Source organism: Struthio camelus, chromosome 11 (assembly GCF_040807025.1).
Source record: "Struthio camelus isolate bStrCam1 chromosome 11, bStrCam1.hap1, whole genome shotgun sequence".
Classification (NCBI taxonomy): Eukaryota; Metazoa; Chordata; class Aves; order Struthioniformes; family Struthionidae; genus Struthio; species Struthio camelus.
Window position 1 is genome coordinate 7,536,349 of NC_090952.1, and position 15,180 is coordinate 7,551,528.

At 40.6% G+C, this 15,180-nt stretch overlaps 1 protein-coding gene across 1 annotated transcript in view; it reads right to left on the reverse strand.

Annotated features, from left to right (window-relative positions):
• The window catches only part of ABCB7 (ATP binding cassette subfamily B member 7), a 45,531-nt gene extending 40,871 nt beyond the window's left edge, over window positions 1–4,660 (reverse strand). Inside the window, exon 1 of the mRNA XM_068956625.1 lies at window positions 4,493–4,660. Within this exon, the coding sequence (XP_068812726.1) occupies window positions 4,493–4,660 (168 nt within the window). The remainder of the gene's footprint in view (window positions 1–4,492) is intronic.
• Window positions 4,661–15,180: the final 10,520 nt, after the last annotated feature.

The following is a 15,180-nucleotide window of genomic DNA, read 5'->3' on the forward strand; positions in this document are numbered from 1 at the left end:
ATTGCTTTTATTTTGAACGCAGGTAAACCGCACTACAAAAAAATCCTAAGCTTCCTAGACAAAAACATAGCCTTTGTTTGGTCGCTTTTCAAAGTTCATCAAGCAGGCCACATCCAATAAGCTGGTTCTCTATATTTCTACCCAGCAGAGATCTCGATGAACCCCATTCCTACTCCAACCACAGGAGGAGCAAAATGAAGGAGTTACACTTGAAGAAATACAAATCGATCTCAATACAAAAAAACGGGAGTCTGATCATAGTTCCACAATGCGTCAGGCACACAATAGACAAAGTTACTTACAAAGTTTGGTTTTCCCTTTTATAAGTTTATCCATCTTCCTGTCCAGAATGCAAATGTTACTTCTCTTATTACTCAGAAAAGCAAGACTGATCAAACTACTGAAAAAGCCGCAAGCGAGAGGGAAGACAGACATGGGTTATCATTTGTATTCCAACAGCACCAAAACAACTCTTATTATATTGAAATCCTATTTCACTAAAAGTCACAGGAAATACGTATATTGTTCTGGCTCTTAAAAAAGTTTACAACTGACCCAGAAACGACGAGGATGGGGGAGATGGAGTACTGCACAGATGCAACATGAGCAGAAGCATAACTGGCAAAGGTGCCGATTCCACCCTTTTTAAACAAACGATTAACTCCGCTCATGAAAGTGATTTCACTGCAGCAGTGGAAAACAGCGTGGCTGGTATCACTATGTCACACTAGGCATGCTTTCATGGAAGGCACTTACTATTTAAGAAAATTTGGGGGAAGGCATGTTGTTAAAGCCTGCTACCTGGATTTTGCACCTGGTTGGGTCCCTGCCAGTCTCCCGTTCCATAGGACATTAGGAAGCTAGATCATGGGCGTTTAATTCACAGCTCCTGCCTTCTGGTTATATCCAGTCAGCTAGTGCAAAACCTAATCCATGTTTGATACCTAGAGTACCGCAGTAAAGGTAACGTAGGAGCTTCCCCACACTCAAAAGAACCTACACTAAAACACGCAAAGGCAAAAAACAAATACACCTCAAAGCTGATGGTCACCACATGGTAACCTGGAGACTTTCACAAGAATACATGCTATAGCATGCTAACTTCATTAAATCTTATTCCCAGATGACTGCAAGGCATGCAGCTTAAGGTAATTCTAAACAAAATTAAGTTGTTGTAAACGTAAAAAAGTCCATTTCTTTTGATTTTTTAAATATATAGAAAAGGTTTCAGAATTTGCCCACCAGAAAGATTCGGTTCTCCTCATTAGCACCTAAACATAACAAAACATAATTAAATTCTGAAACTAAAACCAGGATACATATACTTGTTCCCCAAAATTTCATTTTTAAATGCTGAATTACCCAATTGATAAAAGTCACCGGCTAATCGTCTTGAACTATGGTTTGTTGAAGCACCTAGCCAGCTTCTGACAGTTGCTTCTGCTGGTGAAAACATTTCTTGAACGAGCTCAAAAACCTCAAACGATAAAAGAGGAACTGGAACAGCAGAACAGTGCATTTTCCTTTGTCAACAGATTAAGGAAAGGCTAAAGAACGATGCCTCCTAGTCCCAAAAATCTGAAGGATATCAGAACCAAAAAAATCCAGGACACTCAGTTTGAGCCTCCTCTTAGATAATAATTAAATAAATTGTTTTGGACGGCACAGCACGCTTGCGCAAGATAACGTTGCCTATTTGTTAGGTGTGATACAAAGTTTGTTTATTTTCAAAAATGTAGAATCTTGTGTGCGCACTAAATGAATTCTAGTTTTCTTCTAAATAGAGTTCGATACAAAAGTGAAGCAAAAGTTAATCACGAGACTGTAAAAAAAGAAAGGCACACTTTCTCATTTTCTAACCAGGAAATGTATAAACTAACAAGCCAAACAAATCAATACTTCTACAGAGTAGATGTAGCTTTAGCCTTCTAGCTCAGAAAATCTAGTGTAAAGCAACATTTATCAGCAGGTGGCAATTAAAATTAATAAGCAAGAATTACCATTTTCTTGTGAAAATAATCCTATGTTGCTTTTGAACATTTTTAAGATAAATACTTTTATACACCATCATGCTTGCACAGTTGTTTATTCACTGACATTTAAAGTAAGTTTCCAGGAACACTGGGTAACACTAAACACTGAGCTACTGTAAAATAGCCAAACACACGGACAAAAATTTGATCTACATCAGCTTCAACTCTCAGCTTCTTTCTTACACAAATTTCAAAATTAACACTCTTAACAACTTACTATTTCAGTCCTGCTCATCTCATCTTCTACGTAATAAGAACTTAATTTTATCCTGTGACCAAATTCTGCCTGTCATGGGCAATTAATCAGGGCAAATTATAATGAAAAGCTAGTTGTAAGCAGTTGTACTCTGAGAAGAAATAAAAAAAAAAAAAGGCTTAAGATGATTATCAAACAAAAATAATACCTCTCCGAGAGTCTACGAGTCTTTGAGATGCAGTTCCTTCACTCACTTTTAAAACTGGATTCATTCAACTTGAGGTATCTACTCAATTTTTTTGTTGTTGTTAAAAATAAAATAAAAAAATAAAAAACTCCACTCAGTGGAACATGCTACCACAGCGTTCCACTGCTGACAGAAGGATTTCCTATTTGTACATTAGTTATAACCGGTCCTCTTGAGGACGAATTTGTATTGTCCAAATGCTGCGGCAATCATTAACAAAAAACTATAGCCAAACATGTTTTGCGCCTCTTTGGCATTAGGGCACAAAAGAGGGCATGTTTTTATTGGAACAGGTACCAGCACAACCAAACTGCAATTTCACTAAGGATTTTGCTATTAAGTTCCAAACAAAGAAAACAGAAACCGTTTAGGTTTCCAAGACGCTCAGATTTAACCTTCTAATGCTGACTACTAGCAAGCTATGGAACGCTATACATTTCTGAATTTATACAATTAGAAACGTGGGACCAAGCAGGCAGAACCACTGCCCAAGCGCTGAGAAACTGATGGAGGTAAAAATGGAAAGTGTCATGAAGGGAAAAAAAAGTGGTAACACAGAGTTGATTCAATTATTTAGAAAAGAAAAAGAGGGAAAGAAAATAACTAAAACTATGTATTCCAGCACTGAGAGTGCAAAGTTAACTACGAAACGGTCTTTTCAACATAAATCTCTTAATCCCACGTTTAAATACAAAAGTTACTTCAAAAAGTAGGGCACATAATTGATGTCAAACACAAAAGCATGGTTTTACCTTTCCAATCCAACGTTACCAGTGATTTCCCTATGAAAAGAAGGGCAGAGGGCAAGCCAATCTTTTTAAACTTACAAGTTTAACACCCACAGTAGGGAGCCAGCAGGAAGAGGATCTCACAGGAGGAGGAAAGCAAGAAATCGCAGCAGCTCTCAGGACCTGACCGCAAGGAAGGCTTTGGGCTGGGAAGGCAGGTTGGCCCCAGGGTGGCCTGTTGATGATAGTCTCAGATTTCCCCGCTACACAGCTCCTCCCAACACCCAAGGTCCAGTTTGCTCGGCAGCATCCAAATTAACACAATCCTGATGCTGGTCATGCAACATGGCTCTCTCTACAAACCTTTTCTGCAGATCATGAAGCAAAGATGACCAATTTTCAGCTAGGCAAGCAGTACATAAGAACTTGCAACAACGCAGTTGTACCAACAAGACTCTGCTGGTCACAAAGCTCCGACAGTCTTTTGAGCTCAACGGCTGCGGAAGCTGAACTTTCTACTACCGTAAAAAGAAGGGGTTAATCATCAGGTTAAACAAAAGTGTCAGAAGAGAACCAGCCCTCTAAATTAAAATTTCACCTGGAAGGACAAAGTCACATAAAACACAGGTCGGCTACCACACCTTGGCAAAAACACGCGGGCCAACAGAGGATGCCCTAAAAGCACAGCCACCACAAACCGGCTCACGTCACCTATGTTTAGAAGCCATTTAGATGTACAGCAGAGGTCAAGAGGCAAAGGCCAGCTAAGGCAACAGGCAGGTAAGCAAACCGAAGAACGACTTCTCGAACACAAGGCGTGATGCGGTCACGAGGGGGGTCGCAGCAGTGCGGGTGGCGAAACCGCCACGGCGCCTGCTACCCGCGAGGCTCTTTCCGCTTCCCTCCAGGAGGGCCAAATTCACCCTCAGAACCGGCTAGCCTCATACAAACCCTGAGCACCGTTCACACCCGGAGAGCGGGGTGGGGGGGGGGGGGGGTTGTGTGCGTTTCTGCGCGGGGGTTAGAAAAAAGAACCACAGAAGGGCGTGCGCGGGCAGAGCAGCAGGGAACGGTCACCGCAGCGACGGCCCCGGCCCGCGGCTGTCGGGGCCCAGCTCGCCCCGGCGCTATCAGTCGGCCCCGGGCGCCCTCCGGCCGGGGCCGCCCCGCCGGGCTCCTCACGCAGCCCCGCGCCCGCCGCCACGGCAGGGAGGCGCCGAGCCGGGCCGGGCCGGGCCCAGCCGCCTCCCGCCGCTCCCCTCAGGGGCTCCCCGCCGCCGCCACGCACCTGTCCGCTGCGCGGGGCCGGCCGGGCCCGCTGCCGCCCGCTCCCCACCGCCCCGCCGTGCGCGCAGGCGGCGGCCGGGGGCCGCGGAAGGAGGAGGAGGGCGAGCAGCCGCCGCCGCCGGCCGCCGCCGGCCGCCGCCAGGCTCCGCGGAGCCGCCAGCAGCGCCATGTCGGGAGGCAGCGCGCGCGCAGAGGACTGTGGGAGGGCGGCGGGCGGGGCGGCCGCGTCTCTCCCTCTCTAATGTGAAGTTTCTCATCCGAATTGCGCTGGGGCCGAGGCCGCCCTGCGGCACCGGGCACCCCCTGGCGACCTCCCCCGTCCCCCCCCGCCCCCGAGAGCAGTGCCGCAGGCCTTCCTGCGCGCAGGGGAAGCGGCGGGGCTGGGCAGGCCTGCAGCGGCGGCGGCGCCCGCGCCCCCCGTCCCGGGTGCTTGGCGTTACGTCGGGGCGGGCACCGGCAAGCGGCCCGAGCCGAGGAGCCTGGCGTCGGCTCTAGCGGCTATGCTGCTTTTTGGTAGAAAACTGTATAATTAATAATTTCAGCATTCTATCATGAGCTGAGCAAACTGCTTTATAATTTCTGTCTTATATACTAATGTATGTAATTCTACTTTTCTGTACTTTCAAGGTGATTAGAGTACTTAATATATTTGAAAACGTTTTCCCTGCAAATCTTGCCTTTGCCTGCTGTTCCTTCTTTGGTAACTCTTCAGTACTGCTGGTTTTACTTTATTCTCCTACTGTTTTCACTCCTTTCCCAGTTCTGGTCTTCTAACTCTTCTTCTTTCTCCTTTTGATACCAGTAATGATTATTTACGTCTGTACAAGGCAGGGCACAAACTGCGAGACAGACAAAGAAACAACAAGCGGCCACATAGCTACGGTAGCCAGGAATACAACAGCCCCTTCTCGCAAAGGGACATCACCGAGTTAACAGAGCCCACGATGTAGACACAGAAAGCTATCAAAATACTTTCTATTAACTTATACTATCTAAAGAAATCATGCCGTTTGCCATGAAAAAATATCTAGATAATGCCGCTCCACTAAAGCTATGCAGATTTAGCTGTAGAAGCAGAGGATCGCCTTGGGTAGCCAAGCCAAAAAAAAGAAAAAAAAATCCACGCTCCAGAGTCTGCAGTGAGAAGAGATGACAGAGGAAGTTTGGTAGAAGAATCAGAAGCTCAGAGAATGGAAATGACTCAGATTTGTGAATACAATCCTAAAAGATATCTAGTCTGGACTTCACCCACACCCGCCTCCCAAAGCGCCACAGAGCGCTGTCCTACTCATACTGAAACACTAGAATGTTAAATGCTAAAATACTGTGGCAAACCAATATTGTACTCAACAGAGTTGTGCAAGGGTATACTCTGGAGCATCACCTCCAGTTCTTCCAAGAGCTGTGCAGACAGCAAACCAGGTCCGGAGAACAACCTCGGTGTACCCTAATACGATAGACAGACATAGCTGTGAGGTTTCAGTTTCCCCAACAGTAAAGTGAAGATGAAAAATGAAGATACCCCTGACATATTGGGTATTGGTATGAAGACTAGTTTGTTAATGTTTTTGCAACACTTGGAAAGCATCATCTGGCTGATAAAATATATGTGTGTATTTAGGTTAGTTTTTTTTTTCCTCCTCCCTCTCTAAGAATCATACACATCAGGGTATAGTGCAGAACCACAAAAATTCTGCTGTGGAGATGCATATTACAGACCTCATAAAAACGAGGCATTTCAGAGGCACTAAGCTGGAATTAATTTATTCCATTTATTACAAAATACATGAATGTGAGGAAAATGTAGTCAGAATGGACGAAAAATGGCACATGCAGATGGACGTGAATTGCAAAACACAGGGCAGAATGAAAGAATAAACCCTGCAATAGAACTGAGAAAACTGGTTTTATATAAAGCTAAAAAATTGATTCAAATCATTCCCGTAGTCATATTAATTCCAGCACTTCTGAAAACAGCATCAATTGTTATCGGAGAATCCTCAAAGCCAGGGCTGATACCGTTCCTTGTAAGTTCATTCTCATCCTGAATTTGCTTGATTATGACTGTGCTTAGTCCTGATTAAGAAATAGTAACAAGCCACATGCTTATTTATAGCCTTGTAAAAAGCAGAGCTGGCAACCTCCGTGTCTAAATGAAACACAAGTTTCACAGTGTGAAGAAGAATGTATGCAAGTGGAGGAAGTATTACCAAGAGGTAATGATAAGCTTGTGACTTGTTTTCTATTTAAGTACTGGAAGAACTATTAAAACAAATCCCATTTATTGTATGGACAGAAGACAGCTCCGACTCACTCCGCCCAAGGAAAAAAGCATAGGATCGTGGTAGTCTAAATCCTTCAGAAGCAGCGTTAAAGTCAGTTATGAATCCTAAGTTAAGAATCACAGGAAATTCTTGGAAGAGAAAGGTCTGAATAAAACATTGGGGACAGCTTGGATATGCACATCCCAACTCAAGATCCCCTTCAATGAAAGCTAAACCCAGGACAAGCATTTCGTTTATGGATCTCTGCCACAAAGCTATGACACCATCTGCCAGCTGGAAAGCAGGAAGACACAGAGAAAATCTCAGAGCTCCTCTCAAGCATAGCGAGGTATAAGCATGTTTTTAATATATTGCTTTATGCCTGTCTCTAAATACAGTAACTGGCTTGTTATTATATGGACTAGTGTATCTAGTTTCTTCCTTCATTTTTACCTTGTGTTTGGGATGCTTTCAAAATATTTGGTGAACATTAAAACAACCCCCTGGTATGGGCGTGACAGTCCTCAAGTCCAGATTATTGCTGTATTTCACAGGGCTTTGTGTGATTTACAGTTCTACAGACGATGAAAAAAAGTACGGGCGTATCTCTGTGAAGCTTTACAAACCAATCACTTCTGGAGCTAGTAATAGGTGTTGATGTGGAAGAGATGTCTTTCTGTGATTAAATTAAGTTGAAGCTCATTAGGATTCAGCAAGACAGTGGAGATGGTGCTGCACACTGAGGGATCCTAGCAAGCTCGTAACAACTGAGAATTAGTATAACCATAGAGGGTGTAACTCTTTATTTACAACTAGCCTGTTTTAGTACTTACATACAATGAATTATTGCACTAATAACGAGTAGAATTTATTCTTTCAGACAAAGGATACACCTTTTCCAGCATGCACGACAGGCTTTCAGTTCTGCAGTCTTAAACAAACTGACACATTTTTGCTCTTGGTTCACAGTTTCACCCTGGAGAAACCTCAAGATTTCCAATTACCTCTGACTAGTGGTTATTTTTTAAGCATTCCAGACCTTCAATAAAAAAACTAAACTACATTGCGGCAGGATATTAAAGCTCTCTAGCATTATGTCCTCAAATCTCTATGTTCTCTGTTTCCTAAGGGTGGCAGCTCTGGCCTCACAGTTTTGACAGCTTGGCACACAGATATATGAAATGTCTTAGCAATGTAAGTGGAATAAAACTATCTGTAAAAATGCATCAAGGCTATGCTCACAGGAGATTTGTACTATGGCAGAGAACTACTTGAGTGGAATATGCATGGTAGTGAAATCCTGAGCTTTACATGTAAAATATCAAGACTGTGAATATGCACAAATACAAGGCTTAAGCTTGTGTCTTACAGTAAAAACACTGGAGCCAGTCACATTCTATCAGTTAGGTATAGGGAACTGTTAACAAATGGCATTAAAAAGATATGAAACCAGTTTCAGGACTTACCGTTTATTAAAGGTTTGAAATTCTTTCTCTTCAAAGGTATTTAACATGATTATAACATTGTAATGAACTTCACTTACAGTGACAAGTACTTATTTCTTCCAGCTGTAAAAAAAGTAGAGAATAATTTCATAAAAACTATTTATGGAACTAAGATTTATAATTATTAAATGTTCCTGCAAGATTGATAGAGTCAACACAGAGTGCCAAATAATAAGTATGCCAAGGGGAGACTGAAACCTGTATTTCACATGGTAACATTGACAATTCCAGTTATGGCAGACATCATACTAAATGAAAGTGCCCCCAGAGTTGTGGGAATCAAAATCCAATCAGAAGTCGGGTAGAGGATAAAGAAAAGTGACAATACTCAGTCCTAACTTACAATACACCCTATAGGAAGGGTATGAACACAAGGAGAGGAGTGCTTCAGTGAAGCAAATGAACAAAAAGAGACTAAGTGGAAAGAAATTAATGAGAATTAAAAACGAGAAAATAGGGTAAGGTTGCGGGGGGGTGGGGAGGAAGAAAATCCCTTACTCTCATCAGAGGGATGTAAAATTAGTTTTGACACCTAGAAAACATGTTGAAAGGAAAAGTCTTGGTTGGGAGACAGTGACTATCATTTATTTCTAAAATTATGAACTCCTACTATTCCTCAGACCTTACCTTTAAAAACAGAGCAGCTGTGTGATTCATACTATCCTTCAGATACATACATCTTTTAGTCAAATTAAGTAACTAATACAAATGAGCTGTACTTTAAGTGGTATGATTACATTACAAAAATGGCATTTAGGCTTTCTCCTTAAAAAGCACGTTCTTGTTAACCTTAACACTAAGCAAGACTCTTCTATTTTACAAAGCTGTCCGTGATCTAAATGTTTAAAAGAATGTAGCACGCTGTGCTGGAGTTGAGATTTTTTTCCCATTCGTTTCAGACTTCTAGGAAAGTATTCTTATACAGTTTGTATATATTTTTATTGCATAGTGAACTACTGACTTTTACTAGAATTTCTTAGGACTCTAAGATAAAAATTGTCAGTGACTTTTACTTCAACTAAAATTATGATTTATTCCTCATGTATTGGATATGATATCCTCCCCCACTCACAAGTGTTTTAGGTTTCAAAACCTAAAACAGCAATTGACAGAAAATATCTAAGTATTATAGAAAATATGCAGGTAGAAAGATAGATTTTTTTTTTTTTTAACCATGATTTGTTCTAGGTTTTGCAAGGGCAAACAACTTATGTGCTGTATGAACATATTGTTAGCCATCTTTTCACAAATAATTTAAAATGTATCTTAAGTCCGTTATTTTACAGATAATACATAGCTACAAAACTACCTAAAACCCTAACTAGAACGCCAACTGCTGTAAAAAATTTGTTTAAGCTCTCCATTATAGCCACAAGCACTTGAATTAAGAATGACTAACAATTTGGAGTATTTCCACCATTGTTACTCCAAACACTTAAGAAATCTGGATTTTAAGACTATAGCGAACATGTGTCTTGAAGAATTACACCCCATTACAATGTCTCAAGACAACCAAGCTAAAAAAAAAAAAAAAAGACACCCACAATTAATTATTCAAGAATTCCTTATCTCAGTGAAATATTCCGAGGTCACACTGATAGTGCGCACAATAACACGTAAAATTGGCAGCGCAGTATTTGTTTAATATTATGTGGCTGATGATTGTTTCAGCTGGTTAAGAGGCAATGAAGAATGATGACTCACTCATGTTTCTGAGGATTCCTTGAGCTTTAAATGCCTCGAGCAGTTACAGCTTCACTAGGCAGTTAGTAAAGAGGCTTACAATGTAACACCATGATTTTTTCTCAAATAAGGATAGTTTATTTATGCTTTCCTTCTGTTGTTCTCAAATACTTTTTCATAATAAGTAATATGCAAAAGCTAATTATTTAAACATACACTAAGGCTCAGCATCAATGTATGAACACTGTACACTATATGAACCTAAAAATAAATTCTCCTGCTTGCTGGTAATGAAGGCAGTGACTAGAGCAGATGGCTAGTCTACAGCATTAACCGAAAAAATGCATGATAACTGTACATTTAGTCATTTAAATGAGAGCAGAACATGAGAATAATGTTTTTTCATATCACTACATTTTCCAATAGAGCTTCACTGAAAATGGAATTGCAAATGTATGTAACGCAATGCATTGAAAAATAATCAGACCATTCATTTAACGGTAAACAGTGAATTCATTACCAGCTTGATAGGAGACGCAGTTCTGCAACACACACGAACATAACTGTATCTGTAAAGATATAATCTGCAACTGTGTTTTTATATCAGCATGAGAGAGGATTTTTAAGCACAGATCTACAGGGAGGGGAACAACACTCATTAAACCTCTTGCATGAATTAGTCTCACCAGAAGGCAAATTCTTGTAATTGTCGCAGGGAATTTAATCGGGCTGTGGTGAGTATGGAATTCTTTATGAAAGCTGCTAATAAACATCTAGGAGAGAATTAATTCATGCATTTATCCGACAGTCAGCAACGCTGGTTTGCGCAATACTGGGATGCTCCAGCCCTCGCAGCTTCTGAGAAATAACAAGGACACCAAGCTTCCAAACTTGCGTTCCTAGCATATCCTACGTTAGGGGCTTTCATATGGGTTAAGGTATGTTTGGCAAGCGGTTCAGAGGTTTTGGCGTTTTAGAGGAGAGCCATCCAGTTGATGTCCTGGCAGAAACCATCTCTTTGAAATGCTCACTGGGACCTAGCTGCATCTGAGATAACTTTTTTTGTGTTAAGCCATTGGGTATTTACAACGGAAAATGAAACACCACCATTTGCAGTCAGTTATCTTGGTTCCCCCTCCCCCCATTCAGGATAAATCTCCAGAACTGTTCAGGCCATAGGAAATCTGCACTAAACTCTTCAAGCGTGAACCTCCTCACACAACTAGTATCCAACAGATGAAGTTAGTATAATGAGATTTGTGGAGATGCATACTTTCTTTTTCAGCAAGAGGAAATCTTTTTTGGTAGTATTTTCAAGTAGGCATGCGCTGTGATATATTTCTATCGGCCTGGAGAAGAGAAGGTTGAGTAATGATGCACGTGCTATTGTCCACTACCTTAAATACATTTTTAGAGAAAAGGCACCAGATTATCCCTACAGGTACAAAAAAGACAAGATGCAACAGTTGCACGTTGTAACAAGGGAAATTCCAGCAGGATGTCAGGGGAAAAAAGAAATCGCAGTAAGAGCGGTTAAGCTCTTGAGTGAACTTATGAAATCTCCACTCCTGGAGAGCTTAAAAACATGACTGGACAAGACCTTGATCTCCGTGACTTGAAAGCAGTCCTGTTTTGAAGAGGGGTTTGGAATAGATGACTGGCAAAGGTCACTTCCAAACTAAATTACTCTGCAAATGTGTGATTTTTAATCAGAGGAAATGGCTTCTTCTGGAAGAAAGCAAATATTAAAAATAAGTACAGCTAAATATACGTGCATATAAAACCTGATATTCATATCAATAGCGCTTATGGCTTGAGGGATTTTTTTTGATTGTTTTGGTGCTTTCTGTAAGCATTTTATTATAGTGTTTTTTCAAACAAATATTCAGGAAGACTCACATGCACAAAGTAGCTACGCTCTTGTTTGGACAACAAAAGTGAAGTTAAACCAATCGGAGAACAGGTAAACCAGAGTGTGATTTTATTCATTCATCACAGAAATTAATAATAAATTATTTTTTGTAAATAGCGTATGGCCTGAAATTTGTCTTTGTAAACTGTTACTTGAGCAGTTGGAAATACTGAATGTGTCCAATAAAATATTGCAATGCAATCACATTTTTCTTCACACTAATCTAACTGAATCTTCAGACTTCAAACAAATTAACTGTTCAGTGTTAACAGCTGCAATCAGTATATAGTTAACATTTTTAAAGAAAGTGCTATTTGCTCCCCAGTTCTTTAGCTTTAACACGGGGCATGTGAATATAAAATACTTTTATTTTCTGTATAATTCATGCTCCCTCAAATCTTTGCCTGTCACTGATAGCAAGTGGAGCTACACACAAGCCAGTTGCTACTAAATGGAGAAAATGAACTCAGGAGGGAAACAACAGAAGAACTGTGTCAGTATGAAAAATCACCAAGAAGAAAATACATACATTCAATCTACTCTATCCGCTTAGTCTTTCTGTACTAAGAAAGAAACTTTCAGCTATTAGGGCCTGTACTGGAAAAAGCATTCAGAAGCTTTTTGTTGTTGTTTTTTGCCTACAGCATGAATGGATCGTCTTCCTGTCTCTTCTTACCTCTTCCCATCTGTGTGTTATCTTGCTTGCCTTCTGTTCAATATATTTTCTTGTCCTCAGTGAACTAGAAGTTTTCACTCTAAATATGAGGCAGTTAAAGTCTGATATATTGACATGAATTACTGGCCGTGCAGTGTTACCTAATTAACAGTTTGCATTTTAGAAGTTTCAATACTTGGATAAAAATAAGCATTCAGAGAACAGTAACTAGGATACAGCACAATTCACACAAGTCTGAAGTTTCAGCCTTGACAGTTAACAAACCTCGAGTCAAAAAACAAAAGAAAAAAAAAATCAACTGACCTGGCTGTATGAATCTCAGGAAGATGGAATTTAATGCATTGCCTTACTAAGCCCATAAAACAGTCCATTTTAAAATGATACTCTAAAGTACAACTGCTGATATTCCAGTAAAATGAATAAGGGCTTTCTGGTTTGACTTGTAGATGCATTACACTGTTTAAATTAAGCTCACCAATGGAATAATCAGTTTTCCTACTAATGTACTGGATGTACAGCCTCATCCTTCACTGTACCTCATAGCATGGACCTCTGTATCTGAGCAGTCACCTGTTTTCCCTCTGAACAGTGTTTGGTTGGCATGGCTGGCAGAGCACCGAGGTGGTAGTTCTAGAAGATGCTTCCTCAGACGGAAGTGGTACAGGCACAAGACTGAACATTTTGAGATTCTGGCTGAGAGGAGGCGCATAGTAAGGGGATAAGCATTAAAAACTCAGCTGAGAGTACTTTCTTGAAGGAAAAACCCTACAGACAAACCCACTCGTACATTCTATCCTTTGTGTGACCTGCTCTGTCACACAGAGCACAACCTGCTCTTGCCAAAATCGGTAACAAACTTCTCACTGAATTCAGTGAGAATAGGCTTGGTCCTTAATTGTTACAGGCATTGTAGTTCATTTGCATTCTCATAGAATCCCAAGGCCTCTACCAAGGATGAGACTCCAAGTGTGCCAGGTGTTATAAAACACTATCTTTAGTACCTGTCTTAAGTTGATGCATATTAATTTAGAGATAAAACAGGCAGAGTGAAAAGGACAAGGTTCCTTGTTCAGAGAGTTAGAAATGTATTTAGCATACACCTGCTGGAAGACTACCATGTTGCTGTGATACAAAACTGCCATCCTCTGAGCTTTATAGCACTGAGCTGAGTTTCAGCACTGTGACAGCTCTTCTGGAGTTAGAGGCTTTGCAGTCATAACACCTATGCTTTCAAGTTAAAGCCTCCGGTCCTCCCAAGCCGCTCTTGCGTGTACCCTTGTTCCATGAGTGGTCTGCTTTACCATCTGCACAGTTTCCCAACACAGATAGTCCTTGCTTATGTAATAAAGCACAAACAGTTAAAAACAACCCCAAACTATACTGCTAAATGCTTCTTACTCTGGCTCACCTTTGCCTTGGGGGTCTCTTAGGTTTCATGAGGCTAGATACCCTGCTACTTGAGACTTCAGTAGCAATTCCCTTAGCTTGAACTGGTAAACATGGTCAAACCAGAGCACAGCAGCAATTGCCCTGTTGTTGGCTTTGTCACCTAAACAGGTGGCACTATGCATAGATGAATTATCCCCCTCCTTCCCCACTGTCAAACAGAATTAATTACATAAATTTCCCAAACAGATATCAAAGTAAAAATTAAAAAATGAGGATGACTTATTTCTGAAGCCTTTTTTTTTTTTTTTGGGGGGGGGGAGGGGGGCAAGGGCGAGAGGTCACATTTATGTTAATCATTCCAACTGGGCATTTCTTTCAGGAGAAATTCACAGTTACTGGTTCAGACTTCCCCAGATCATACTCTTTCTTCTCTGAAGCTCAAACAATCCATTTCTACAATAGCTTCCAGTTACTGTAGCTCAGTTAATCTTTCAGGCTGTTATCTCTTGGTGATGCTGCTCATCTTTAATTTTAGAAACTTACAGTCCCAGACTCAGTTCCAGGTAAAATGAACAGAGACTTGTACTCCACTTCCTACTAATGAAAGTTTAGTCTGTAATTGAAGATTTGGTCACATGTTCATATTGAACTTTGCTGATGCTCATAGAAATATATATTAAGGGTACAGGAACATAGCTACATTAGGCAAAAGAAAATATAAATGAATGAATATTTGCTGAGGCAGATGGTTGCAATAATTCCACCTTCTCATCAGTTTTATCTTCTGTTCTCTCTGCTACAGTTTTTTTTTTTTTTAAAAGTAAGCCACAAACCCACAATAAGTTCCCGTTAAGTGCTATTGTAGCTCCGCAGAGCTCCTGCAGGTTTAATTCTCAGTTAAATAGATTGACAAGTTAATTAAAACGTGCCAAGGATTTCTTCTTTTTTTAAATGCTATTCTCCTAACAGACACCTGCCTACAAAATAACTGATATACATCCCTTAATTATTGCAGAATCAAAATTTTCAAGTCAAATGAGGACTGTGTATTTGCGCCTCTATGTTTTAAGGCTCTGCCAGTGTTTCCATAATTAGCCTTTCTGTCAAGAGTTCGCAAATCCATTGTTTAAAAAAATATCCTGCCTGAGGTTTTGCACATGAAACATTAGCGTATTTGGGTTTTATGCTACTAAAACTAAATTTACTAAACATATGTTGACTATTTATGGAATAAATCATAAAAGTAATCACTTCAGTATC